Source organism: Pygocentrus nattereri, chromosome 12 (assembly GCF_015220715.1).
Source record: "Pygocentrus nattereri isolate fPygNat1 chromosome 12, fPygNat1.pri, whole genome shotgun sequence".
Taxonomy (NCBI): domain Eukaryota; kingdom Metazoa; phylum Chordata; class Actinopteri; order Characiformes; family Serrasalmidae; genus Pygocentrus; species Pygocentrus nattereri.
The window spans coordinates 31,141,173-31,168,521 of NC_051222.1; the positions used below are offsets into that span (position 1 = coordinate 31,141,173).

General features: G+C 43.2%; 1 protein-coding gene across 4 annotated transcripts in view; it reads left to right on the forward strand.

Moving 5' to 3' along the window:
• The window catches only part of LOC108436390 (somatostatin receptor type 5), a 35,788-nt gene extending 27,231 nt beyond the window's left edge, over nt 1-8,557 (forward strand). For 3 of the 4 annotated variants that reach the window (XM_037543875.1, XM_017712840.2, XM_017712842.2), the window contains one exon: nt 5,908-8,557. In XM_037543875.1, the coding sequence (XP_037399772.1) occupies nt 5,908-6,030 (123 nt within the window). In that variant the 3' untranslated portion in view covers nt 6,031-8,557. Of the gene's footprint in view, nt 1-5,722 lie in introns of all 4 variants that reach the window. The other variant, XM_017712843.2, reaches the window with a different exon arrangement.
• Nucleotides 8,558-27,349: the final 18,792 nt, after the last annotated feature.

Genomic DNA, 27,349 nt, shown 5'->3' on the forward strand with positions numbered 1-27,349 from the left:
AAGCCCCATTCGTTTTTTTCATAGCGAGAACTTGCTGAGACCTGGAGTTCCTTATATGGGCGTGACACTCACTACAGAATGACAAAACAACTTTAAAGGTCTATAAAGACTGATTCTCATGAACCCGTTCTCCATTTTGGATGTGCTAGACGTGAAGACCATGTCAGCGGCCAATCACAGGATGATGGACATCAGCATTTTCAAAAATCTCTGGTTTGCCCCACCCACAATACGCAAAAACGCCATTTACAAGTTCGTCCCTGGGGAGCATTTCCAAGATGCATTATCTGTGAACGAAAGTGCCTTTTCTCTGTGGATGGGAGGAGAAAAAACGCACAGATCATTAACGTCTATGGCCGATGGATAGCTCTTTTGGCTGATTTTGATTTATGGTGTTTGTCAAAACCCAAAGGGTGGGCTAAATGAACACATGAAACACACGAGATGGAGGACACGGGAGGCTGGAGTTATCCCCAAAGCGAGAGGCCTCTTATGCTTAAATGAAATCCGGCCAGTGTTAATCCAGGTATGAGCCAGACGTGAAACTCATGTTAATGCAAAGTGTGAATGAGCCCAGTCAGTCCTATATAATTACGCTCTGACATTTTGGTTCAGGTGTAGCAACAGCAATTACCTGACTCACATTACTGACCTCATACAGTTGCAACACAGATCTGACAAAATACGAATAACAGACTGGCTTGTTGCTCATTGCTTGTTTGGAGCACAAATTCTGAGCTTCGCTGTCAGGCTTGGACCATCTGTTGATTGGGCCCCCTTCCATCTTAAATCAAAGAAGCGTTTTTTACATTCTGATTATAGATTTAGACTGAGGTGTTTATCTGATCACTCTACTCAACGATCTGATGAAAATCTCCATTTACATGCTCACTACAAGCAATCTGATCCAAACCTATGCCCATGAGCAGAGAACCACTTAGTGTAAACGTTACCATGACAGCAAGCATCACGAGTCCAGTCAGAGTGAGATGAGCAGCAGTGAGCAGTGCTTGTGTTTTTAACCGCTTTAAAATGATGTCAGACTCAGGAAAACGTCCTTCACATGTCCTTATTAAAGAAGACAGAGAGGAAGGCGTTGTGTTCTGAGACATATAAGCTGGACGTCCGTCCCACCGCCGTCTTTTAAAGCTCAGAGCATGAACTTCGTCTCCTCAGCAGACCCGTTTCTGCTCCGCCATGTTGAACGTTATAAACTTTCACTATGACACGACACACATGCAGAACGGACTTGTTCTTTGTTGTTTATGGTTGCGAGATTGAAAGTACGTAGTCAGTTGACTGTAAGCTGTCGTGTCTAAGATAACTGTTTGTTTTTTGTGTTGTTTATGGGAGTGTTTTATGGTTTTTGTTGGTTAAACCATTTTGCAAAGAAAAAACCTTCAAACTGTATTATGAAATGACAAAAGTGTTCAAACAATCGAGAAAAACTAACAGTGTTTTGGAACAAGGCTAGTAGCTCAAACACAGTACAGGCACTGGCACTGTGGATAGTGCATGTCTTTATTTTGCACTTTAAAATAGTTTCTCACTGCAGACATTCAGACCTCCTGGATTATTTCTGGAAATGCGTGTCACTGCCGCACGCTGTGGATGTCCATCGAAGTCCTGTTTGTAACAAAAGATCAAAACTGGATCAGTTTAAAATTGCAAAAAATTTAAAACTCCTTAAAATTGCAGGCTTATTACATACCCAGGCTTATTATTCAGTAACTATATGGACTGTAGTGTAAACTAGCTGAGCTATTCTTAGAAGCATGTAGTAAAATGCTGGGCCTGCCAAAGGGCCGGGCCATTTAAGGGGTCAATATGACCAATACTGATCTATTACAATATGTGTGTGTGCATGCGTGGGTGTGTGTGTGTTCCCCTGTAAGTACGCTGACGCAATATGGCTGACGCTTTACATTGGTTTCTCATTTGTTTTGTATTGTTTGTGTGTATGTTTGGATGTTTTTGTGCTGGCTGAGACAGCACCGAGATAGCAGCTGAGAGAGCTTATCCAGGTGTGGTTCAGAGGCTTCTAGGGCTGGCCATTTGGGCAGCCTGGACCGTCTGCTTGAGTGACATTGTATCACAGCTACGAGGCTCTCTGGACATCACATCCTGGGCTGACTGCTTGGTTAACGCTTCACTGCAGCTGTGGGGCTGCCTGGATCGGTAGTGTTCGGTACGAGGCCCCTTGGCCCGGCTGCCTAAGCGACACTACATCTCAGCTATGTGGCTGCCTGGGTGATGCTGCACTGCAGCTATGAGACTGCCTGGTCTGGTTGTGTTCGTCTGCATGTAAATGCTTCGCCTTCGTGGCTAAGGACTTCTAGCCTTCTAGGCTTTCTGGGCCAGCCTTTTGTGTGATGCACTGTAGTTGTGGCTAAGGAATCTTTCTGGGTTTGCTGTAGTGACTCTACCATGGTCAATGAAATCCCCTTGCCAGCTGTGGGAATCGTGCAGGTGTCTGTACGTGTTGTGTTTTGTCTTGTTGCCCATGTCTTTTGTCACTTTCTGATTGGAAAGTGTTCTTGAGCATCGGAAAGATGCTACGGCTTTTCACAAGGTAACTGATCGGAAAAGAGGGCGGGTGAAACTGGAGAGTGAACGCTGGGCTGAACAGAAGAACTTATTACCTCATTTATGAGTTAAAAAATACACAGCATTAAAATGACTATTCATTCACTGGCAACTGCACCATCCTGAACATTTGCTATCACTGAGGTTTGCTAAAGAGCTGGAGAACTAGACGATGAGTACCCTTCACCACCAGAGCTCGTGAGTAGTGTACGTTGACGTAGAAATAGGATGTTTCTCTTGGCTATTTGCGGTGTTCTAGGCACACAATGGTAATCTTCAGATGGACTCAGTAGAAGGAACTGACCCTGGTGGACTTTTTCTCCTTCTAGTTTCTTCAGTTTATCCATGTAGTGTGATGTGTGATTTGCTGGTGTACTTCCCACCCATAAAGATCCAGTCCGCTATTTCTTTCAGCTTCTTCTCTAGTTTTCAGATGGGTCCGTATGAGTGCTGTACGAGGCCTGAGCGCTGTGGTTCTAATGTCTTCATTGATCTCCTCTTTATAGTCAGTTTCAGTGCTTGCAGTCAGGCTCATTTGAATTTTAGTGTTGTCAGATTCGTGCAAAGTCCACATCTTATGGCCCAGTTTTATAAGTGAGAAATCTCATTTCCTGTTTTCATGCTTTTGTGTGTGAGTGTAAGACACAGCTTGGCCACTAATAATAATGAAGACTGAGCTGTTCTCATTATCATTAATGGAGTTATTCTTGTCACGCTGCGCTGCTGCAGGCCTGATAAGCCTACAGACTCATCATGCAGAGTTGTACAGATTGTTTAATTACTAAAGTTACAATCAGTTCCACTGTAATGATTAATTTTTTCAAAATTGGTAAACATGCACACACATACACCCTTTTTTGCTACAATTTAAGTGCCTTACAGCAATAGTCTGCTGGAAAATTGAACTGGAACAGTTTTTCCTCTCATCGCACAAAGGTAGCCTACATTTACATAGCTAGAAAGAGTAGCAGCCTGATTTCTGTCTGCGCTTTTGTCCATGTTTACAGATGACAGGATGCCATGCAGCATCAAAAACCACATATACTACAAACCACATATTCAAGTCTATCAGAGATTACCTAAAGGAATAGTTAGAAAAGGTAGGAAAATAGAAAAAGTCTTAGTCTTAGTCCAACTGCAGTCACTCTTTTAAGACGTTTGGTGTCCAAATTTTGCTTATTTATTTCCAAATTGAGCTGCTAAGTATGCTTCCGCTTTTCATCTCTTATGCGGGGCTCACAGGCTGCTGCCTCGCTGTTTTGTTCACGGCTGTGGAGCAAAATTGTGGAGAACGCGAAACTGATTTTAGGGTGAGGAGGTGACTGATATGTCAAAAAAATAATATTGCTATACTTGAAGACATTTATATGGTACATGATAGCTGCGTTCCAAAGCCTAGGCCATCCCAAGGTGAAGGACCCTTTGTATACAGCGTAGAAATGCAGGTTTCAAGGGCGCATCAGATGCATCCTTCCAGCCCTATGATTACCCACAGATCTCTGCGCACAAACAAAAACGGCAGAAAACAAAGCCATTGGAGCAGAAAGTGGTTTCAAATTTTGATCACGTCCTTGAATTCGTCTTCGTTACCTTATAAAGTATAAATGATTAAGCGTTCGTTCTTATGTCGTATATCGTCCCTACATCATATCTTATTTAGAAGTATTTGTATATATGTATTGTACTACATAACAACATCTCTGTGAAGAAAGGAAAAAAGCTCAGTTTTCTCTCACCAGCTTCCTCACAAGTTTCACGCCGCTCTGGTCACCACGCGGCCTCGTTAGGACTGTTCTATTTGGGTGAAAAATAGGCTACTAAGGAGGAGTCTTCATAGGACAGTCCTATTGCGGACCTGCGCTACCTTGGCTGCAGCCTAGGCTTTGAAACACAGCTTAAATATCACAATTTTTTTGGTTAATGTCAGCTGGTTAACTATTTTGTGTCATTATGTAGACTGAGGACTGTTTAGTGTTCTTAAGATAGAAGAGGCGCAGTTTGCCCTCGTGTTCTATAGACTGTGGCTTCCAAGATTTGCAAATTCGCAGGTTAATTTCAACTCACAGGTTAAAGTCTGTCTAGATTAACTCAGCACAAAGCAATATTTAGTGCTGTCACAAAGGGACTCACAGCGAGGGCTTGGAGGTTTAATGTAGTTTAACTCATTCTTGAACAGGCAAGCATGGCTAGAACAAGACTTTGCAAAGAACAAGGCCGAGACCATGTGCTTATATACAAAATGGCTGCTGAAGAAGATCAGGTGACATAGCTCCTCTAGAATTCTGGAGGCAGTGACCTCTGTGGACGAGGAGGGGAAACTTCTGCCCTGGACCTGACAAGTGATACCGTTAACCTTATTAGTTCCACAACGGGGAAATTCATCTTCGCATTTTAACCATCTGGACAGTGAAACACCCACATGCACAATAGAGAACACACACACTAGGGGGCAGTGAGCACACTTGCCCAGGCAGCCCTATCCACAGAGCCCGGGGAGCAGTTGGAGGTTAGGTGTCTTGCTCAAGGGCACTTGCTCAAGGGGATCGAACCGGCAACTCACAAGGCTGGTTCCCCAACCTCCAGCCCACGGCTGATAAGTGATAAGACCGTGGATTGAACCCAGGCCATATCGGCGCTCCGCACTTCAGTGTGCATTCGGTGTGACCATGGACTGGATGAAATTAAGTGCTTAAACAGACCTACATGGCAAAGAGACAAGATCAACCCCATAACGGTCCAGATGAAAAAATAAATGATAATAAAAGTAAAATAATATGAACCAAATGTTCTTATCAGTAGGTTGTAAGGAAATCTGGGAAGCCAAAGCTACACATGAAAACACATGGAATTAGAGATGAAAACATGCAAAACACAGCTGTTTTATCAATAACTCAGAATTTATATGATAGTAGTTTTTGCATGAAATGACACCATCACCTAAATAATTTTAGACTCTGATAGAAGTCTGTTCAGAAACAAGCTGCTGGGCAGGAAGTGTCACAAACATTTTTGAATGCATTTTCCTGTTATTGCTTGAAATGTGCACAGAAGGTGGATGGTAACATAGCTACTGTTAGTCTCTGTGCAAAGCAAACAGCGCATCAGATTATGTCCTGTTCTGTGTCTGTTTCTGCAGGAAATGCAGTTGGAGCCTTGCTCGGGCACGACGCAGGAGCCCCAGCCTGCAATGCCCAAAATCATTGGCCAGTCCTCGCTTTAAACCCTGCACTCTCTCTCTTTCCTTTCTCTTCTCTTCTCTGTCTGTCGTTGGTGTCTATCTCTCTGTCTATTCGTCTGTCTGTCGCTTGCTTGCTGTCAAAGGTGTGGCCTCATACCCTGACTCCGCCCCCTGCGAGCCCGATGACCCCACTCTCTCGCGCAGCAGAGCTCAGCCTTCACCAAGTGCCATCTGTTGCCATGGAGAGCTCCAGCCACGACCTTTGACTTCATACTCTACCAATCAGAAGGCTCCGCTCCATGCGACACCAGTGACTCCACCCACTCACACTCACAGGTGCCATCTGTTGCTATGCTAGCATCATGCTACAGCCAATTGGAGTAAAAGCAAGGATGTCTGGATGCTTCGTCTTGATCGATTGACCCAGTTGAGTTTGTAGCAGTTCCAAGCAGAATTGCATTAATTTCAGTGGAATTCGCTGCCGTTAATGTTTTTGAATAAATTTAGTTTGTTAAACTTCTTGGCAAGTTCAACTTTAGTGAACTTTAGTAAGCGAGTTTGTGTCTTCAACCAATAGCACTACTGCTTTGGCTGCAAGGAACTCTGAAGGGGCATCCCTTCATTTAGTAACACTGAACCTCCAAACTGGAGGAAACGCTAACTAGTGGCTAAGCACAACCCTTTTAACATTTCTTTCCTCACTGGCTTTAAATAAACTCATGAAAGACAGACAGCATACTATGCGGTCATTGGCAAATGGCAAATGTCTAGGGTGTGACTGCGGCTTTAAAAGTGACCAAGGCATGTGCAGCATAACAGTTCTCCATGTTGGTGCGGTTAGCAAGTTAGCTTACGGCAATGGCACACAAACATAATTATATTAGATAATTATATACTCACACGAATGTAGTGCTGCACAATAGCTAGCTGTGATTAACCTACCATATACAGTAAAAACATAAAAGTGATCGCAATTATATCAGATAACGTGCTAGTTGATGACAGGGGGGCAATTGGTGTGCATTAACCAAAAAGCTAACGTAGCCTTTCCTGCAATGTATCCACAAACCACAAACACAAAAAGACTCAAGACTGACCATGTATACAGGCTCACTTTCATGTGTTTATTTGTAGACAGAGAGGGAGAAATGGCCAAAGGTTTGCGCTTAAACACATCCAAAGTTAGCATCTCCTCCATTTTGGACATTCAGTGCTATGCAGCCCTTCAGAGATCAATACAGCCACAGCACTATTAGTTGAGGTCGTTGACCACAAACGGGAACATAAAATTTAGTCGGCCTGGAAGTCTGCAACACGGATTAACTGGCTGCGATGAATCCCATTGAAACGAATATAACTTTCACTGCCTCGCTGAGAAAGTCGCTGGCAGTTTAAGTACGACTGGGCCTTTAAGCAAAAAAAGAAGGGATGAATGGATGGAGAGAAAGAGACTAGTGAGAAAGGAGAACCATGCTAGCTGCATGGTTTAAATATTCCCTAAAGTTTTCACTGGTAGTCTGGGAGGTATACACAGCCTGAGTCACTGCCGTGTTGATCAGAAATGCAGGCTGCTGTGCTGATCAAATACAGATGCCAATCTCTGACAGACTCATTAGCTTATCACACTCGCTGCCTCCGCGACTGCAGCGCAGCCCAGCTGTACTAAAGCAGCAAGAATCCATCCAGCCGACTCATACGGGACTCAGCCTTCAAACATCTTCTGCCGCTATCGACCGATACTCTGCATCCAGTGCTCAATACCCCACGAACCTTCAGCTGACCCCACTTTATTGAAGGTGTTTCTACAGACTGTGCACCTCTCTCTTCTCCGCCTGTGGTTTAAAGCACCAGTCTTACGCAAACAGCACTGTTAGCTGCTTGCTGCTGTTTCTCTCCCTGCCCTACAGTGGACAGTCAAAAGCTAGTCTATATATTCTCCCCCTTATTCCAAGTGTAGTTAATTAGCCAAAAAATGCTTGGCGTCTGACATTTGCTTTTTTAGTTCTGTGCTAGTGAAGCTAACGCAGCTAACGAGATAAGGTTAGCTTAGCCACCAGAAACACTATACACGTCACTGTTTAACTGAAAAAGGGTTGACTTGGCTGCCTTGAACCTCAAATTCAAGTGTGACTAGTTCAAAATGTTCAATCTCTACCTTAAAAAAGCCAAAGAAAACACTGACGCAACTGGGAATTCCTCATTTAGCATACAGAGTCGTATTAGCATGGCTTCTCACACTGTCAACAGCAACAAACCAGCACTTCTCAACTCTTAAATGAGATTTTTGTAGTTTTAGCTTCAACATACAGATACAGTAGCAAATCTAGAGCAATTACTGTACAGTTTGAGAAGGTAACTACATTATGAATGTTAACATTATCACTCATATCACTAGCATCAGCTAGCTAGCTTGACGCTAACAGTACTCAATTTCATGGGGGCGTCCAGTTTTTTCCGCACTTCAAACTCTTTCGAATTTTAGGACAGATGAGTTACTTCAGGTTGAGTTGTTAAGGTAATCTTAAACAGGGTTTCTTATGCCTGAACTTGTACTTGTGTTAGCCACATTAGCCTTGTAGCTTCACTGTAAAACTAAAGAAGCAAACTTCAGACAGTAAACCAGTCTTGACTTATCAGCTACATCTGTGTAAAGGGTGCAAACTGTGTAAAGATGATTTATGGCCAAACTGTTGCTTTAAAAGAGGTTCTAAGAGCTTTCAGAGCTCAGTAGCTGTTAGCCATGATGTATGGATGTTGTGTTCTCTGTGCTTCTGTAATTATCTGTTCATCCTGGATGCTCTTGTCAGTTTGTTTTATCACGAGACTTACTTATACTGTTGAAGGGTTCTTTTGTGTATGATACCAAAAGAGTGCTCAATGGATGGCTTTTTAGAGAACCGTTGTTGTAAATGTTGTAAATGAGATGTTGTAAGTTTAAAGAACCTCTGCATAATTCAAAACTTCTAGGAAGAACACTTTAATTGAAAAAAGAACTTTTAAAAAGTTCTTCGCATTCACACATAGGGAACCTAAAAGAAATATGAAATGATTGAAGTAAAACACCTTTCTGACATTATGCCTAAGAGTAGTGAAGTGTGGATCTCCAGCAAGTACAGGAGAAAAAATATCACCTGTTTTTTCTCATTCTGTTTCTGGCAAGCAGTATGTCTAACAATTTTATTAGTATTATGAAATAATGATTTTTGTTTTTTAAAATATTGACTGAGTATCATGTGATTATGACTTATGACAATGGTAGAATAATTTAATGACTTATTCTCTCAACATTCTGACTTAATACGTAGAAATAATCACTATGTCAAAATAATGAGTTGATATATCATCATAATGACTTATTGCCTCAAAATAATTGTTTATTTTTTCAATGTAGTAACTCAAAATCTCAAGAAAATCAGTGATTTGAGATGCAAAGTCAATATTTTGAGAAAATAAATTATTTTGAGGTATTAAGTGAATATTGTGAAAAATAAGTCAGATTGTTTGAGATATTAAGTCAATATTTTGAGAAAATGTTATAATAATGTAATTAATCCATATTTAGAAGAAATGGGTAATTATTCTCAGATATCAAATTTATTTGGAGAAAATATCAAAATATATCAAGTTCATTTTGAGAAAATAAATCATTTTATGAGTCATAATTTTAAAGATATTAAGTCAGTATTTTAGTCAATATAATAACTCATATTGAGATATAAAGTAAATATTTTTAGAAAAGAAATAATTATAATGAGATAAGTCAACATTTTGAGATTACCATATTTTACAAATAAAAATAATTCTATTAAGATATAAAGTTGACATTTTGAGAAAATGAGTCATTGTTTATGATGACATGCTGCAGAAACAGTGAAGGAGCAGGGCGGGAATGGGTCTCCACAGTAAAGTGCCTTTCCCATGCCGCGGGGAAGATTTACAGTGATTTTGAGACACAGCCTGACGTCTCCAGTTTGTCTCACTTCTTTGTTTACCATCGTCTTTTCTCTTCTCCTCTCCTTCCCCTCAGTCTGTGTTCGCTGATAGCCGCTCTGTACAGCTAAGTGTGCCTGTGTGCTCATGGATTTGTGGATCAACCCCTGACCTGAACTTTCCCCTTCAGGACTATTTCACAATATTTCATAACTCTAGAATATTTCATTCTAGTGTGCTGATGCCTGAAAACATTCCTTTGTTGCTACGACAACAAAAGCCTGCAGTGATGTCATTGCATCTGCCGCCGTCATCGCCTTCCTAAAGTTTGCTGATGTTGACGTTTTCTTGCACAATGTTTGTTTTGGTAAAAAAAATATTTTTTGGGGGTTGTCTTTGTCACAGAAAGGAGAAAAGAACTATTTTTCTTCTCTAACTTTATGAAAACTTTTAAACCTGCCACCAATGCTTTTGTGATTAGACATTTCATCGCGCGGCTGCCAAAACGTTTGATTATTTCGTGTATGTAGGCCTATTATGCTCTTTGTTGACGCTATAGAGCGTATTGCACAGTTGATGTTTAAATGTGCCCGTCTTTGTTACCACACATACACATACACTGTTTTGGCTTGTGTTGTGTCTAATGTTTCACAACCAGACAGAAGACATTTAGAACCTGACTTTCTGGAATTAAGTTGTTGTCAAACACAAACTAAGAAGTGAAACCATAATACAGGCCATCATTAGGCCACAGCTTTTTACTCATCTTTGACTTTTACTGAGGAACCCAGAAGGCTTTTTGGTTCTTGAGTCATAATTCCTATCTTCTCCTACCAAACAAACCACTTTAGCCAAGAAGCAAGAGCGTAAATTAAAACATTTTAAAAAACCATGGGATTAAAATGACTAATTAGACCATGCCAAATGCAGTGGAAAGTTGGCTGGTCAAGAAAGTAAAAGCAAAGTACTTAATTTATCACCAAGCTTGCTAACAAAGAGGTGTAAGAAAAGTACTTACCTGCATTTATGGCAACAGGAAGCACAGAATGTTCTGATTTGGAACCCACTTCTTTCCACCTCAGAGCATAAAATAATCATGTGTTGACTGTTGAGTGTGTCTAAAAATATGCTAACAGCTAAAAGACTTTGAATTGAAGGAATTGTTTTGTTAGTGCTGTATTCATTTTAAACGTGCCACCTGAAAATATAACACTTGTTTGGCTGCTGGTGCATCTAAAAAGCTCTTTAAAGGTTTTAGATGGGAAATAAAGAGTTGTTTAGTTTAAAAGATCTTAAAAGTGGATGTAGATTATGGCAATTCAACATTATTTGCAATTAATATTTTACAGGGCAACCTTACTGCTTTGCTAGCCTGCTAGCAAAGAGGTGTAAACAAAGACGCTTAAACTAGTTGGTCTGCTGGCAAAGAGGTGTAAACAAAGACACCTAAACTAGTTGGTCTGCTGGCAAAGAGGCGTAAACAAAGACACCTACACTAGTTGGTCTGCTAGCAAAGAGGCGTAAACAAAGACGCCTAAACTAGTTGGTCTGCTAGCAAAGAGGCGTAAACAAAGACACCTAAACTAGTTGGTCTGCTGGCAAAGAGGCGTAAACAAAGACACCTACACTAGTTGGTCTGCTAGCAAAGAGGCGTAAACAAAGACGCCTAAACTAGTTGGTCTGCTAGCAAAGAGGCGTAAACAAAGACACCTAAACTAGTTGGTCTGCTGGCAAAGAGGCGTAAACAAAGACACCTACACTAGTTTGTCTGCTGGCAAAGAGGCGTAAACAAAGACGCCTAAACTAGTTGGTCTGCTAGCAAAGAGGCGTAAACAAAGACACCTAAACTAGTTTGTCTGCTGGCAAAGAGGCGTAAACAAAGACACCTAAACTAGTTGGTCTGCTGGCAAAGAGGCGTAAACAAAGACGCCTAAACTAGTTGGTCTGCTAGCAAAGAGGCGTAAACAAAGACAAACTAGTTGGCCTGCTGGCAAAGAGGCGTAAACAAAGACACCTACACTAGTTGGTCTGCTAGCAAAGAGGCGTAAACAAAGACGCCTAAACTAGTTGGTCTGCTGGCAAAGAGGCGTAAACAAAGACGCCTAAACTAGTTGGTCTGCTAGCAAAGAGGTGTAAACAAAGACACCTAAACTAGTTGGTCTGCTGGCAAAGAGGCGTAAAAAAAGACACCTGCACTAGTTGGTCTGCTGGCAAAGAGGCGTAAACAAAGACGCCTACACTAGTTGGTCTGCTGGCAAAGAGGCGTAAACAAAGACGCCTAAACTAGTTGGTCTGCTGGCAAAGAGGCGTAAACAAAGACACCTAAACTAGTTTGTCTGCTAGCAAAGAGGCATAAACAAAGACGCCTAAACTAGTTGGTCCGCTGGCAAAGAGGCGTAAACAAAGACACCTAAACTAGTGGGCCTGCTGGCAAAGAGGCGTAAACAAAGACACCTAAACTAGTTGGTCTGCTGGCAAAGAGGCGTAAACAAAGACACCTAAACTAGTTGGTCTGCTGGCAAAGAGGCGTACACTAGTTGGTCTGCTGGCAAAGAGGCGTAAATAAAGACGCCTAAACTAGTTTGTCTGCTAGCAAAGAGGCGTAAACAAAGACGCCTTCACTAGTTGGTCTGCTGGCAAAGAGGCGTACACTAGTTGGTCTGCTGGCAAAGAGGCGTAAATAAAGACGCCTAAACTAGTTGGTCTGCTGGCAAAGAGGCGTACACTAGTTGGTCTGCTGGCAAAGAGGCGTAAACAAAGACGCCTACACTAGTTGGTCTGCTGGCAAAGAGGCGTAAACAAAGACGCCTAAACTAGTTGGTCTGCTAGCAAAGAGGCGTAAACAAAGACACCTAAACTAGTTTGTCTGCTGGCAAAGAGGCGTAAACAAAGACACCTAAACTAGTTGGTCTGCTGGCAAAGAGGCGTAAACAAAGACGCCTAAACTAGTTGGTCTGCTAGCAAAGAGGCGTAAACAAAGACAAACTAGTTGGCCTGCTGGCAAAGAGGCGTAAACAAAGACACCTACACTAGTTGGTCTGCTAGCAAAGAGGCGTAAACAAAGACGCCTAAACTAGTTGGTCTGCTGGTAAAGAGGCGTAAACAAAGACGCCTAAACTAGTTGGTCTGCTAGCAAAGAGGTGTAAACAAAGACACCTAAACTAGTTGGTCTGCTGGCAAAGAGGCGTAAAAAAAGACACCTGCACTAGTTGGTCTGCTGGCAAAGAGGCGTAAACAAAGACGCCTACACTAGTTGGTCTGCTGGCAAAGAGGCGTAAACAAAGACGCCTAAACTAGTTGGTCTGCTGGCAAAGAGGCGTAAACAAAGACACCTAAACTAGTTTGTCTGCTAGCAAAGAGGCATAAACAAAGACGCCTAAACTAGTTGGTCCGCTGGCAAAGAGGCGTAAACAAAGACACCTAAACTAGTGGGCCTGCTGGCAAAGAGGCGTAAACAAAGACACCTAAACTAGTTGGTCTGCTGGCAAAGAGGCGTAAACAAAGACACCTAAACTAGTTGGTCTGCTGGCAAAGAGGCGTACACTAGTTGGTCTGCTGGCAAAGAGGCGTAAATAAAGACGCCTAAACTAGTTGGTCTGCTGGCAAAGAGGCGTAAACAAAGACACCTAAACTAGTTGGTCTGCTGGCAAAGAGGCGTACACTAGTTGGTCTGCTGGCAAAGAGGCGTAAATAAAGACGCCTAAACTAGTTTGTCTGCTAGCAAAGAGGCGTAAACAAAGACGCCTACACTAGTTGGTCTGCTGGCAAAGAGGCGTACACTAGTTGGTCTGCTGGCAAAGAGGCGTAAATAAAGACGCCTAAACTAGTTGGTCTGCTGGCAAAGAGGCGTACACTAGTTGGTCTGCTGGCAAAGAGGCGTAAACAAAGACGCCTACACTAGTTGGTCTGCTGGAAAAGAGGCGTAAACAAAGACGCCTAAACTAGTTGGTCTGCTGGCAAAGAGGCGTAAACAAAGATGCCTAAACTAGTTGGTCTGCTGGCAAAGAGGTGTAAACAAAGACACCTAAACTAGTTGGTCTGCTGGCAAAGAGGCGTAAACAAAGACACCTAAACTAGTTGGTCTGCTGGCAAAGAGGCGTAAACAAAGACGCGTAAACTAGTTGGTCTGCTGGCAAAGAGGCGTAAACAAAGACACCTAAACTAGTTGGTCTGCTAGCAAAGAGGCGTAAACAAAGACACCTAAACTAGTTGGTCTGCTGGCAAAGAGGCGTAAACAAAGACGCCTAAACTAGTTGGTCTGCTGGCAAAGAGGTGTAAACAAAGACGCCTAAACTAGTTGGTCTGCTGGCAAAGAGGCGTAAACAAAGACGCCTAAACTAGTTGGTCTGCTGGCAAAGAGGCGTAAACAAAGACGCCTAAACTAGTTTGTCTGCTAGCAAAGAGGCGTGAACAAAGACGCCTACACTAGTTGGTCTGCTGGCAAAGAGGCGTAAACAAAGACACCTAAACTAGTGGGCCTGCTGGCAAAGAGGCGTAAACAAAGACGCCTACACTAGTTGGTCTGCTGGCAAAGAGGCGTAAACAAAGACACCTAAACTAGTTGGCCTGCTGGCAAAGAGGCGTAAACAAAGACGCCTACACTAGTTGGTCTGCTGGCAAAGAGGCGTAAACAAAGACGCCTAAACTAGTTGGTCTGCTGGCAAAGAGGCGTAAACAAAGACACCTAAACTAGTCGGTCTGCTGGCAAAGAGGCGTAAACAAAGACGCCTAAACTAGTCGGTCTGCTGGCAAAGAGGCGTAAACAAAGATGCCTAAACTAGTTGGTCTGCTGGAAAAGAGGCGTAAACAAAGACGCCTAAACTAGTTGGTCTGCTGGAAAAGAGGCGTAAACAAAGACACCTAAACTAGTGGGCCTGCTGGCAAAGAGGCATAAACAAAGACGCCTAAACTAGTGGGCCTGCTGGCAAAGAGGCGTAAACAAAGACGCCTAAACTAGTTGGTCTGCTGGCAAAGAGGCGTAAACAAAGACGCCTAAACTAGTTGGTCTGCTAGAAAAGAGGTGTAAACAAAGACGCCTAAACTAGTTGGTCTGCTGGCAAAGAGGCGTAAACAAAGACGCCTAAACTAGTTGGTCTGCTGGCAAAGAGGCGTAAACAAAGACGCCTAAACTAGTTGGTCTGCTGGCAAAGAGGCGTAAACAAAGACACCTAAACTAGTTTGTCTGCTGGCAAAGAGGCGTAAACAAAGACACCTAAACTAGTTGGTCTGCTGGCAAAGAAGCGTAAACAAAGACACCTAAACTAGTTGGTCTGCTAGCAAAGAGGCGTAAACAAAGACGCCTACACTAGTTGGTCTGCTGGCAAAGAGGCGTACACTAGTTGGTCTGCTGGCAAAGAGGCGTAAATAAAGACGCCTAAACTAGTTGGTCTGCTGGCAAAGAGGCGTAAACAAAGACGCCTACACTAGTTGGTCTGCTGGCAAAGAGGCGTAAACAAAGACGCCTAAACTAGTTGGTCTGCTAGCAAAGAGGCGTAAACAAAGACACCTAAACTAGTTTGTCTGCTGGCAAAGAGGCGTAAACAAAGACACCTAAACTAGTTGGTCTGCTGGCAAAGAGGCGTAAACAAAGACGCCTAAACTAGTTGGTCTGCTAGCAAAGAGGCGTAAACAAAGACAAACTAGTTGGTCTGCTGGCAAAGAGGCGTAAACAAAGACACCTAAACTAGTTGGTCTGCTGGCAAAGAGGCGTACACTAGTTGGTCTGCTGGCAAAGAGGCGTAAATAAAGACGCCTAAACTAGTTGGTCTGCTGGCAAAGAGGCGTAAACAAAGACACCTAAACTAGTTGGTCTGCTGGCAAAGAGGCGTACACTAGTTGGTCTGCTGGCAAAGAGGCGTAAATAAAGACGCCTAAACTAGTGGGCCTGCTGGCAAAGAGGCGTAAACAAAGACACCTAAAATAGCTGTTCTGCTAGATTTTGTACAAAATCCATACTCTTAAAAAAGATGGTTCTTCCAAGGTTCTTTGGTAACAAAATTGGTTCTATATATTTTCATGCTTACATGATTCTTTTCCGGTGAAATTTTATTTAGATTGATTAGAGAATGTGTTGCATAAGGTTCTGCATAGACCCTTTTTCAAAATGGATGCACCTGATTCTATATAGCACCTTTTTTCGTGCTATAGAACCATATACCACAGTCTGAGGAATCATTTCACCATGTAAGTGTGCAAAGGGTTGTTTGAGTGTTCATGGTTTTAAATGGAACCATTCCCTTTACTGAAGAACCCTACAATAGCCATATTTATGAAGAGTGTACTGAAGACTCCAGCAACCTTCTCCTGCCTCTCATCCACACTTTGTGGCTCAAACCCAATTTACATAAACGTCACATTTCTTACAGGGTGGTGGGAAACCAAAACATGAACGAGCTCCGTAAACATTTTGTTCTTATCCTGTTCTGGATGGCTCCATAACTCTTTTGTTCTTCAGAGAGGTCCCTTAGCCTCGGTGGAGAAAGATCGTGCGATTCTAAAAGCTAACGTGCTGGGAGATGGGCTGATAGTTCTAATAGTAAGACAGGATTCCAGATTGTCAGGTGGAACACAAGCTTCAGACACCTTACCCATGGAAAGAATGCATAAAAATATGAGTGGAATGAAAGAAATAATCAGTACCGAGCTCTCACAGCGCTCCTCTCTTACTGACGGTATACCAAAAATGTACAAAACCCTGCTAAACACATTTACAGGAGAGGTACAGTACAATACTAATAACCCATAAAGTTCAGCCAAGTGTATATTGATTTAAGCTTTATATCTTCCAATGTGGGTGAACGGATACCATTTGGAACAGTTTGGTGGCCCTGTAGGCAAAAAAAGGACTGAGAGGTTTTATATCTGCTTATTATGTGCCTGTATTGCACACTGTACATCAGCAAATCATATACCTAATAACATTGGTAATAAAATACGTTCCCATAATGAAGCATATTTGGTATGTAAATATATTTTTGGTCTAAATAAAATGGTGTATCACACTGCTCTGCCGTCTGTCCCGGGTCTCTTCTGCACTTCACATTCAGACTTTAGTGAATGAAGTATAGCTTTTTAACATGAATGGTAAATTGTCATTGTCAAAGATGTTTCACAGTGATATGACAGAATATGTAAATCAATACGCTGATCAGGCATAACATCATGTCCTTGTTTCTACATTCATTGTCCATTTTATCAGCTTCACTTACTGTATACACTCACCTGCCACTTTATTTGGTTCAATTGCTTGTTCACACAAATAGCTAATCAGCCAATCACGTGGCCACAACTCAGTGCATTCAGGCATGTAGAGGTGGTCAAGACGACTTGCTGAAGTGCAGACCGAGCATCAGAACGGGGAAGAAAGGGGATTTAAGGGGCTTTGAACGTGGCGTGGTTGTTGGTGCCAGACGGGCTGGTCTGATTATTTCAGAAACTGCTGATCTGCTGGGATTTTCACACACAACCATCTCTAGGGTTTACAGAGAACGGTCCGGAAAAGAGGAAATATCCAGTGAGCGGTCAGTTGTGTGGACGAAAATGCCTTGTTGATGTGAGAGGTCAGAGGAGAATGGGCAGACTGGTTCCAGATGATAGAAAGGCAGCAGGAACTCGAATAACCAACCAAAATCTCTGAGGAACGTTTCCAACACCTTGTTGAAAGTAAGCCACAAAGAATTAAGGCAGTTCTGAAGGCAAAAGGGGGTCCGACCTTTTACTAGCAACCTAATACCTAATAAAGTGGCCGGTGAGTGTAGGTGCACTTTGTAGTTCTACAGTTACAGACTGTAGTCCATCTGTTTCTCTGATACTTTGTTAGCCCCCTTTTACCCTGTTCTTCAGTGGTCAGGACCCTCATGGACCCTCACAGAGCAGGTATTATTTGGGTGGTGGATCATTCTCAGCACTGTAGTAACACTGACGTGGTGGTGATGTGTTAGTGTGTGTTGTGCTGGTGTGAGTGGATCAGACACAGCAGAGCTGCTGGAGTATTTAAACACTGTGTCCACTCACTGTCCACTCTATTACACAGTCCTACCTTGTCAGTCCACCTTGTAGATGTAAAGTCAGAGACGACAGCTCATCTGCTGCTGCACAGTTTGTGTTGGTCATTCTCTAGTCCTTCATCAGGGGTCACAGGACGCTGCCCACAGGACGCTGTTGGCTGGTTGGTGGACTATTCTCAGTCCAGCAGTGACACTGAGGTGTTTAAAAAACTCCAGCAGCACTGCTGTGTCTGATGCACTCAGACCAGTGCAACACACACCAACACACCACCACCACGTCAGTGTTACTGCAGTGCTGAGAATGATCCACCACCCAAATAGTACCTGCTCTGTGAGGGTCCATGGGGGTCCTGACCACTGAAGAACAGGGTAACAGAGTATCAGAGAAACAGATGGACTACAGTCTGTAACTGTAGAACTACAAAGTGCAGCTATACAGTAAGAGGAGCTGATAAAATGACAGAGTGAAGATACTCACCACTTTATTAGATTACTTTGTAATTTTAAAACCACTTCTATTAGCAATACGTGTGTTCTAGATACAGATACACAGTACTATGTGAAAGTCAGAGATAGAATGGAACGTGTATAGGGTACCGGAATGGTTCTAATGAAAGAAACCGTTTCATTATCTATTATTAAAAAAATATAAATATACATATCTGAACAAACAGGTAGTACACATACACAGTCTATCTCTCTCTCTCTCTCTCTCTCTCTCTATTTGTACTAAATGTCTGCTGTCATGTTCAATTCCTCTGCTACAGCATTGTGATTGAATTATTGACCACCCTCTGGACTCTCTCTTATCCTGCTTCATTCATTCTATCCTCTCTGCTTCACCTTTCCACTCTATCACTCCATCACACCATTTCCTCTCAGCTCTGCTTCACCCCCCCCAGCCCACTTCTGTCTCTCTCAGTTCAAATTTAATCCCCCCGAAAATAGCTTTACTGGCACAACAGCATTCAGTTACAGTAGAAATGTAGTACTACATATATTTACAGTATAATAAGACTACTACTAATAATGATACTTAAAATGATCCTTGGTCTTTTTCATCTCTTGTCCATTCTGTTTCAGGCAGTGTAATCATGTGCCTATACAGGGCATGGTAGCGCAGTGGGAGGAGGCCCTGGGTGCAGTTCCCCAGCTGGGCGACCAGGGTCACTTTCTGTGTGGTGTTTGTATGTTCTCCCTGTTTCCTCCCACAGTCCAAAGACGTGGTCAGGCCATTTGGACATGCCAAATTACCCCTAGATGTGCGTGTGAATGTATATATCTGTGTGCCTGCCCTGTGATGGACTGGTGACCTGTCCAGGGTGTTTCCTGCCTTCCACCCAATGACTGCTGGGATAGACTCCAGCTCCCCCTGCGACCCAGTGTGTGGGTGTGTCCATATAGACTCAAGTTCTACATCAAATATCCATCCATCCATCCATTTTCTAAGCCGCTTCTCCCTCAGGGTCGTGGGGGGGTGCTGGAGCCTATCCCAGCGGTCATCGGGCGGAAGGCAGGATACACCCTGGACAGGTCGTCAGTCCATCGCAGGGCGGACAGACAGACACAGACAGTCACTCACACCCAGGGGAAATTTAGCATGTCCAATTGGCCGGACTGCACGTCTTTGGACTGTGGGAGGAAACTCACATCAAATATTTTCAAACAAAAAGCGTTTTAACCCATTAAAATCACAGGCTTATTACACACTAAGGCTTATTATTCAGCAACCACAGAGACTTCAATGCACACTGGCTGAGCTCTTCTTAAGCTGTAGAAGTGTGTAATAAAACTTCAGAAATAAAGCCCGTCTGTAACATCACAGAACCAGCCAGACACTTACAGCACTAAACAACTGCTTGTAAAAGCTTTGACAAGATTTGTAGTTGGCGAACAGGTGTGGCTCAAATCCAAAAGAGCACAAAGACAAAAAAGGGCAGACATAATAAAGGCAACCAGATCCAAATGGGCCAAGACAAACACTGGCAAACAGGAAACTGTAGCTCTACTATGTGAAGCATTAAGGTGCAACTAACCTAATCTAAAGCCCGGGCCTATAAACTAAACTAGACTGCTCATATGACACAGCAGGTGTGAACCATCAGTATTCTGGTGACTGTGTGTGGTGACTGGATGATAGAGGAAGTTCAACACTCACATGTTCTCCCACGGGATTCTGGGAAGTGGAATCCATGTGTGAGTCGGTGCTGGAGGGATACGTGACGCCGCCGGCCATTTAACGGGTTAACATCAACCCTTTGCAAAGCCAAATGGAAATCTGTTTCCACATTAACACGACATCGACCATTTCCCCTTCCACATCAGACGACTCATATAGCCCTGTGAGGAATGTCCTGCCATATTATCTGACATGATGAAGAGTGAGTGACATCGTATAAGCCTTCAGAAGAGCCATGTTCAGAAGCTGGTAAGCTTTGCTTTTGTTCAACAGAAAAAAAAGATGACCTGTCAACCATCATGTGTCCACTCAGTCTCCCAGAATATATGAGGATAACTGTTTTGGTGATGTAAAGCAAATTTACTGCTGAAAACTGACGCTAGAACAGGAGTTTCCAACCCTTTTCAATGCACAGGTCACACAAATGTTCACATAAGCTTCTGTGGCTGACAGGATATTACAGATCTGATCATTTTTGTGACTCGTTTAATGAACTGATCTTGTTGGGCAGCTACAGTGTTCTCAGGCTGAGGAAACAACGGTTTCAGCTTGTGCTACTCACTGCTGTATTGTCTTCCTTGTGGTTTATACTTGGTTTTCTCAGTCTGAGATCTGAGATCCAGTGGCCGATTCGCTTGTAGATGGTCCAGGCTCAAGATCTTTCCCCTTAAAGGACCCTTTTAACCATTTATCCATGATAGATGAGTTCCATACGACTGAAAAGTGATGTTTTACATTGACTTGCACTGAAAGTGTAAACACAACTATTCTCATTTCACCAGAACCATCAATGAGCTCTATATAAACGTGATGTTTTAGCTTCACAAATAATCAACAATATTTGTCATATTTAACAGTATGTCTGGCTAAATGTCCATATTATAACATTTTTTTCAGTTTAAAAAAAATGGTGGCCAATGCCAACCCCCCCCCCAACCAAGCAGTTAGCTACCACCATGCTAACTGCATGGCTAAATCGTCTCAAACAGACTTGATTCTGTGGTTTTTTAACACTGTTATCTATAAACTTCTTCTTCTTCTTCTTCTTCTTCTTCTTTCGGCTGCTCCCTTTAGGGGTCGCCACAGCGGATCATCTGCCTCCATCTTGCCCTATCCACTGCCTCCTCTACTTTTACACCAACCATCTCCATGTCCACCTTCACTACATCCATAAACCTTCTCTGAGGTCTACCTCTTCTCCTTCTACCCGGCAGCTCCATCTCCAACATTCTTTGACCAATATATCCACTATTCCTCCTCAACACATGTCCAAACCATCTCAACCTGGCCTCTCTGGCTTTATCTCCAAACTGCTCCACCTTCTCTGTCCCTCTGATCTGCTCATTTCTAATCTTGTCCAGCCTTGTCACTCCCAACGAAAATCTCAGCATCTTCATCTCCGCCACCTCCAGCTCAGCCTCCTGTCTTTTAGACAGAGCCACAGTCTCCAAACCATACATCATAGCAGGACGCACTGCTGTCTTGTAGACCTTCCCTTTCACTCTTGCTGCTATCCTTCTGTCACACATCAGCCCTGACACCCGTCTCCACCCACTCCATCCTGCCTGCACCCTCTTCTTCACCTCTTTTCTACACTGTCCATTGCTCTGGATGGTTGACCCAAGATATTTGAAGTCATCCACCTATAAACATGGACTAAAATACATTAGCATAGCTACAAACAGTAGCAGCTATCTTGAAGAGAATACTGACTGACATGAGCTGACATGCTACATACGCTTTCATTATTGTTAGCTACGTTATCTTTGTAGCTCCAGCACAAAACGAAATAAACACGTCTTGAATGATCATTCCTGCTAAGGTGGGGGAGATTAGATTTTGGGCTGAAGTATTATTGCGTTAACTCTGTCGGCTGTGACAGTGGGGCTCGAGTGATAGCCAGGGCAGCCGTACAGCTGGACCTTTGAGCAGGACCCCTGACTGTGCGGCCTTTCGCGGAGCCCCAGGTGGCCTTGCTGCCCTTTTCCACTGATCCCGGATCAGTTGTCACTCATCAGGACCTGAGCTTGCCTGCGCTAACATGCTGCTCTGAGATCAGTGTCAGCTGAAGTTTAGCTCGATGAAGCTGCCGCATCACGCTGTGTCACGGTAAGTCCGATACAAACGCCCAGATCAAGCCGCGGGAGGGCTAATAGGCCTTCAACTGACCACACAATCACTGAGGCTCTGAAACAGGCTCAGACAGATAGGGCTGCGTGTCTGTGATTACTCAAAAGGGCAAAGGCAGGATTTAGCTAATAAACCCTCGATTCCTTAACATCCTCCCACTCACAAACTCGCAGACACAAACACAGGGCTGACGGGAATGAGCGAGAGAGCAGGACAGAGAATAGGACAGAGGGAATGCTGCTCAGCTTGTTTGTAGGGGTGGCCATTATTTAGTTACTGTCAAAAATGTGCGACATTGTGCAAAATTCAGAGAAATTCTCACCTCCTTTATCGGAGATTTCTACAGTCTGAGCAAAAAACCCTGTTCTTTAAAAAATGCGGCCAAAATTCTGAGCACATTTTGACCCCAATGGCCATCATTATGTGTGAATACATACACGCAGGTTCTTTTACGAAGATCAATTGGCCTCGAATGCTGCTGTATTCAGAGGGCATGACACGAAATTAGCTCGGCTCACTGTGCATGCGACAGTTCAACTAACCTGCTAAATAACTAACCGGGACTGCGTTATTAGCCGATATGCCCCAGTCAAATTCAGGTCAAGAGTGTTCAGTGAAACAGGCTAACAAAATGGATACTAAGCACATCAACCAGCAGCTAAATGTCTTCTTACACAACAGACAAATCTAATTTGGTTGCTCTGAGAAGTGAAAAGTAGGGGACATGTGTGTGGAGTTTGTAGTAGGTGGTGAATCACGGCTGTTTAGTAAAGTGCAGCTGCCCACTTGCACAACTATTGACAGACATTGTGGCTCTGTTCAGTGAGCCAAATCTATCAGATCAGCTCACCAATAAAAAAGGGACTCTTTTAGGTTTCTAAATAGCTCTTTATTCAGCAGTATTGGCTATTTTTACAAATAGGAAGATCAGCTAAATTATCAGTATTATCTAACACTTGACTGATAAGACAAATATAAAAAAAGGGAGTTAAAAGACGTTTGTACTCAAAGACATAGAGATTTATTGTTAGAAGCTATGTCCATCACCCTTTCAGTCCAGGCTGCCTGGTAGCACCTGTAACACAGCATGCCTGAACATCCTTCATTCAAAAATGAGCTGAGAAGCGATGAAATATGCACATCGGCCCATTGAAAACAAGTCAGGAGACCGACCAGCCAAATTGTTCAGCCGCCGGACATTAGAAGCAGGTTTTCATGCCCAATAAGGAGGTGGTTTTGCCCCTCCATTGATTAATGTTACAGGCTGAGGACCGGTTTAATCTAGAACTGATCTAGATTTATTTTAATCTGGAACATTGCTGCAGGACACTACCTCATTCTAGAACATTACATCATTCTAGACCACTGCTTCATTCTAGCACATTGTTTCATTCTAGAATACTGCACTAGTCTAGAACTTTGCCTTTTTCTAGAACATTACATGATTTTTTCGAACACTGCTACATTCTGCATTCATCTAAAACTCTGCTTTGTTCTAGAACTTTACATGATTCTAGAACACTCATTATTCTAGACCACTTCTTCAGTCTAGAACACTGTTTCATTTTTCAGAGCTGCTTCATTCTGGCTGATAGGCACTGTTAAAGCTGATGGGCAGTTGTTGAAACAGATGGGCAGGTGTTGAAGCTGATTTGCAGGTGTTGAATCTGATGGGCAGGTGTTGAAACTGATGTGCAGGCATTGAAGCTGATGGGCAGGTGTTGAAATTGATGGACAGGTGTTGAAACTGATGTGCAGGCGTTGAAGCTGATGGGCAGGTGTTGACGTTGATGGGCAGGTGTTGAAACTGATGTGCAGGCGTTGAAGCTGATGGGCAGGTGTTGATGTTGATGGGCAGGTGTTGAAGCTGATGGGCAGGTGTTGAAATTGATGGGCAGGTGTTGAAGGTGATGGGCAGGTATTGAAGTTGATGGGCAGGTGTTGAAGCTGATGGACAGGTGTTGAAGCTGATGTGCAGGTATTGAAGTTGAGGGCCAGGTGTTGAAGTTGATGGGCAGGTGTTGAAGTTGATGGGCAGGTGTTTACGTTGATGGGCACGTATTGAAGTTGATGGGCAGGTGTTGAAGCTGATGTGCAGGTGTTGAAGCTCATGTGCAGGTGTTGAAGCTGATGGGCAGGTGTTGAAGCTGATGGGCAGGTGTTGAGGCTGATGTGTAGGTATTGAAACTGATGGGCAGGTGTTGAAGCTGATGGGCAGGTGTTGAAACTGATGGTCAGGTGTTGACGTTGATGGGCAGGTGTTGAAACTGATGGTCAGGGTTTGAAGCTGAAAGGCAGGTGTTGAAACTGATGGGCAGGTGTTGAAGCTGATGGTCAGGTGTTGAAGCTGAAAGGCAGGTGTTGAAGCTGATGGGCAGGTGTTGAAGCTGAAAGGCAGGTGTTGAAGCTGATGGGCAGGTGTTGAAGCTGAAAGGCAGGTGTTGAAACTGATGGGCAGGTGTTGAAGCTGAAAGGCAGGTGTTGAAGCTGAAAGGCAGGTGTTGAAGCGGATGGGCAGGTGTTGAAGCTGAAAGGCAGGTGTTGAAACTGATGGGCAGGTGTTGAAACTGATGGGCAGGTGTTGAAGCTGAAAGGCAGGTGTTGAAGCTGAAAGACAGGTGTTGAAGCTGAAAGGCAGGTGTTGAAGCGGATGGGCAGGTGTTGAAGCTGAAAGGCAGGTGTTGAAACTGATGGGCAGGTGTTGAAACTGATGGTCAGGGTTTGAAGCTGAAAGGCAGGTGTTGAAGCTGAAAGGCAGGTGTTGAAGCTGATGGGCAGGTGTTGAAGCTGATGGTCAGGTGTTGAAGCTGCAAGGCAGGTGTTGAAGCTGAAAGGCAGGTGTTGAAACTGATGGGCAGGTGTTGAAGCTGATGGTCAGGTGTTGAAGCTGCAAGGCAGGTGTTGAAGCTGAAAGGCAGGTGTTGAAACTGATGGGCAGGTGTTGAAGCTGATGGGCAGGTGTTGAAGCTGCCATGTTTCCTGCACATACATATACTGCAGGGACTAGACTGAAAAATTTTCTAGTATTTCTTTAATACAGCTGCATAGGGGAATTCAGGGGCAATCGATGTGTAATGTTGGGGGATCACTGGTCACTCTGTGGGAGATAAAGCTTAAATCTCTCTAAGCTCTACTAACTCTTCTCTTTGACACCTGTGAATGCAGAGCATTTTTAGAGTGTAAAAACTACAAATTGATTTCTCTCGCTCTCTTGCTCTCTCTGTATCTCAGTGCATGTGGTTTATTGCTGGATGCCTTGCAGAATGTAAAATACCACACATCAATCTCTCTCTCTCTCTCTCTCTCTCTCTCTCTCTCTCTCTCTCTCTCTCTCTCTCTCCCGCTCTCTCGCTTTCACTCTATCTGTTCCTTAGCTCGCTCTCTCTCTCTCTCTCTCTCTCTCTCTCTCTATCTCTCTCGCTCTCACTCTATCTGTTCCTTAGCTCGCTCGCTCTCTCTCTCTCTCGCTCTCTCTATCTCTCTCACTCTCACTCTATCTGTTCCTTAGCTCGCTCGCTCTCTCTCTCTCTCTCTCTCTCCCGCTCTCTCGCTCTCACTCTATCTGTTCCTTAGCTCGCTCTCTCTCTCTCTCTCTCTCTCTCTCTCTCTCTCTCTCTCTCTCGCTCTCACTCTATCTGTTCCTTAGCTCTCTCTCTCTCTCTTTCTCTCTCTCTCTATCTCTCTCGCTCTCACTCTATCTGTTCCTTAGCTCTCTCTCTCTCTCTTTCTCTCTCTCTCTCTATCTCTCTCGCTCTCACTCTATCTGTTCCTTAGCTCGCTCTCTCTCTCTCTCTCTCTCTCTCTCTCTAACCTTACTGCTCTCTCTTTCTTTCTCTCTCTCTCTCTCTCTCTCTCTCTAACCTTACTGCTCTCTCTTTCTTTCTCTCTCTCTCTCTCTCTCTCTCTCTCTCTCTCTCTATCTTGCTCTCTCTCTCTCTCTCTCACTCTATCTGTTCCTTAGCTCGCTCTCTCTCTCTCTCTCTCTCTCTCTCTATCTATCTGTTCCTTAGCTCTCTCTCTCTCTCTAATCTATCTGTTCCTTAGCTCTCTCTCTTTAAAGTGATAAGCAGCGAGCTTCATGCCATTAACAGCAGAAGGGAGAGAGGAGATGAAGAGGAGGACAGGAGCGAGGCATTAAAGAGAAAGGGGTGTTTTAGATGATGAGCTACTGATGAGATGAGAAAGATAGAGGGCGATAAGGGGAGAAATGAATTATTCAGCTTTGACAAACAAAACAGATTCAAAACAGTCCCTTTTGATTCTTTTGGGAACGATTCAGTGAATCATAATGGCCTTGGCTGAAATGGATCCCTACTGCTCCACTAGTGAAGTCCTTCAATACAGACTCTCCTGTACTAAACAGCGGTGAACATGCACGGATGAGCAAATGGGAGGTTTTTTCCTTTACAGTCTCCCACGTTCTAGATATTAACACTGTAAGTGTGAGGTACAAACTCCAAAGTACTAGCTAATTATTTTGATGAACATGATGGCAAGTTCCAAAACAGTCTAACTAAATTATACTGAAATGCTGAACAGGTTCTAGATATTAACTTGGTAAGTGTGTGATATAAATTCCAAAGTACTACCTAATTATTTTGAGTAATATGATGGTAGGTTCCAACAAAGTCTTACTAAATTACACTTACATGCTCAACAGGTTCTAGATAATAACTGAGTAAGTGTGAAGTACAAACTCTAAAGTACTAGGCAATTATTTTGGATAGCATGATGGTAAGTTCCAACACAGTCATACTAAATTACACTAAAATGCTGAATAGGTTCTAGGTATTAACTCAGTAAGTGTGTGATAGAAATGGGAAAGTACTAGGTCATTTTTTGAATAACATAATGGTAGGGTCCAACAAAGTCTTGTTAAGTTACACTGAAATGCTCAACAGGTTCTAGATAATAACTGAGTAAGTAACTCCAAAGTACTAGGTAATTATTTTGAGTACCATGATGGTAAGTTCCAAGACTGTTTAATTAATTAAAGTCCAGTATGATTATTTATTGTAAAATGAGGGTAAGTACTAAGTAAATTAGTAGGTTCTAGATATTAGGGGATGAAGGACATGGTAAAATATCTCGTAAACTATCTGGAGGAACAGTGTGGTGAGTTCAGATTTACGCTAAATTTGATGCCAAAGCAGGTTCACTGTCCTGAGCCAGCTGCAGTTCTTACTGGAGGAATTATTTACTGCATTTGTTATTTGTTTAATCTGTTTATTGAGAAGCATAATATGGACAATCTACAACATACAGCATTATAGTACAGTTGCTGCAGGATTTTAAATTACAAACACAAAGACGGGACATCAACAACAACACACACCCACC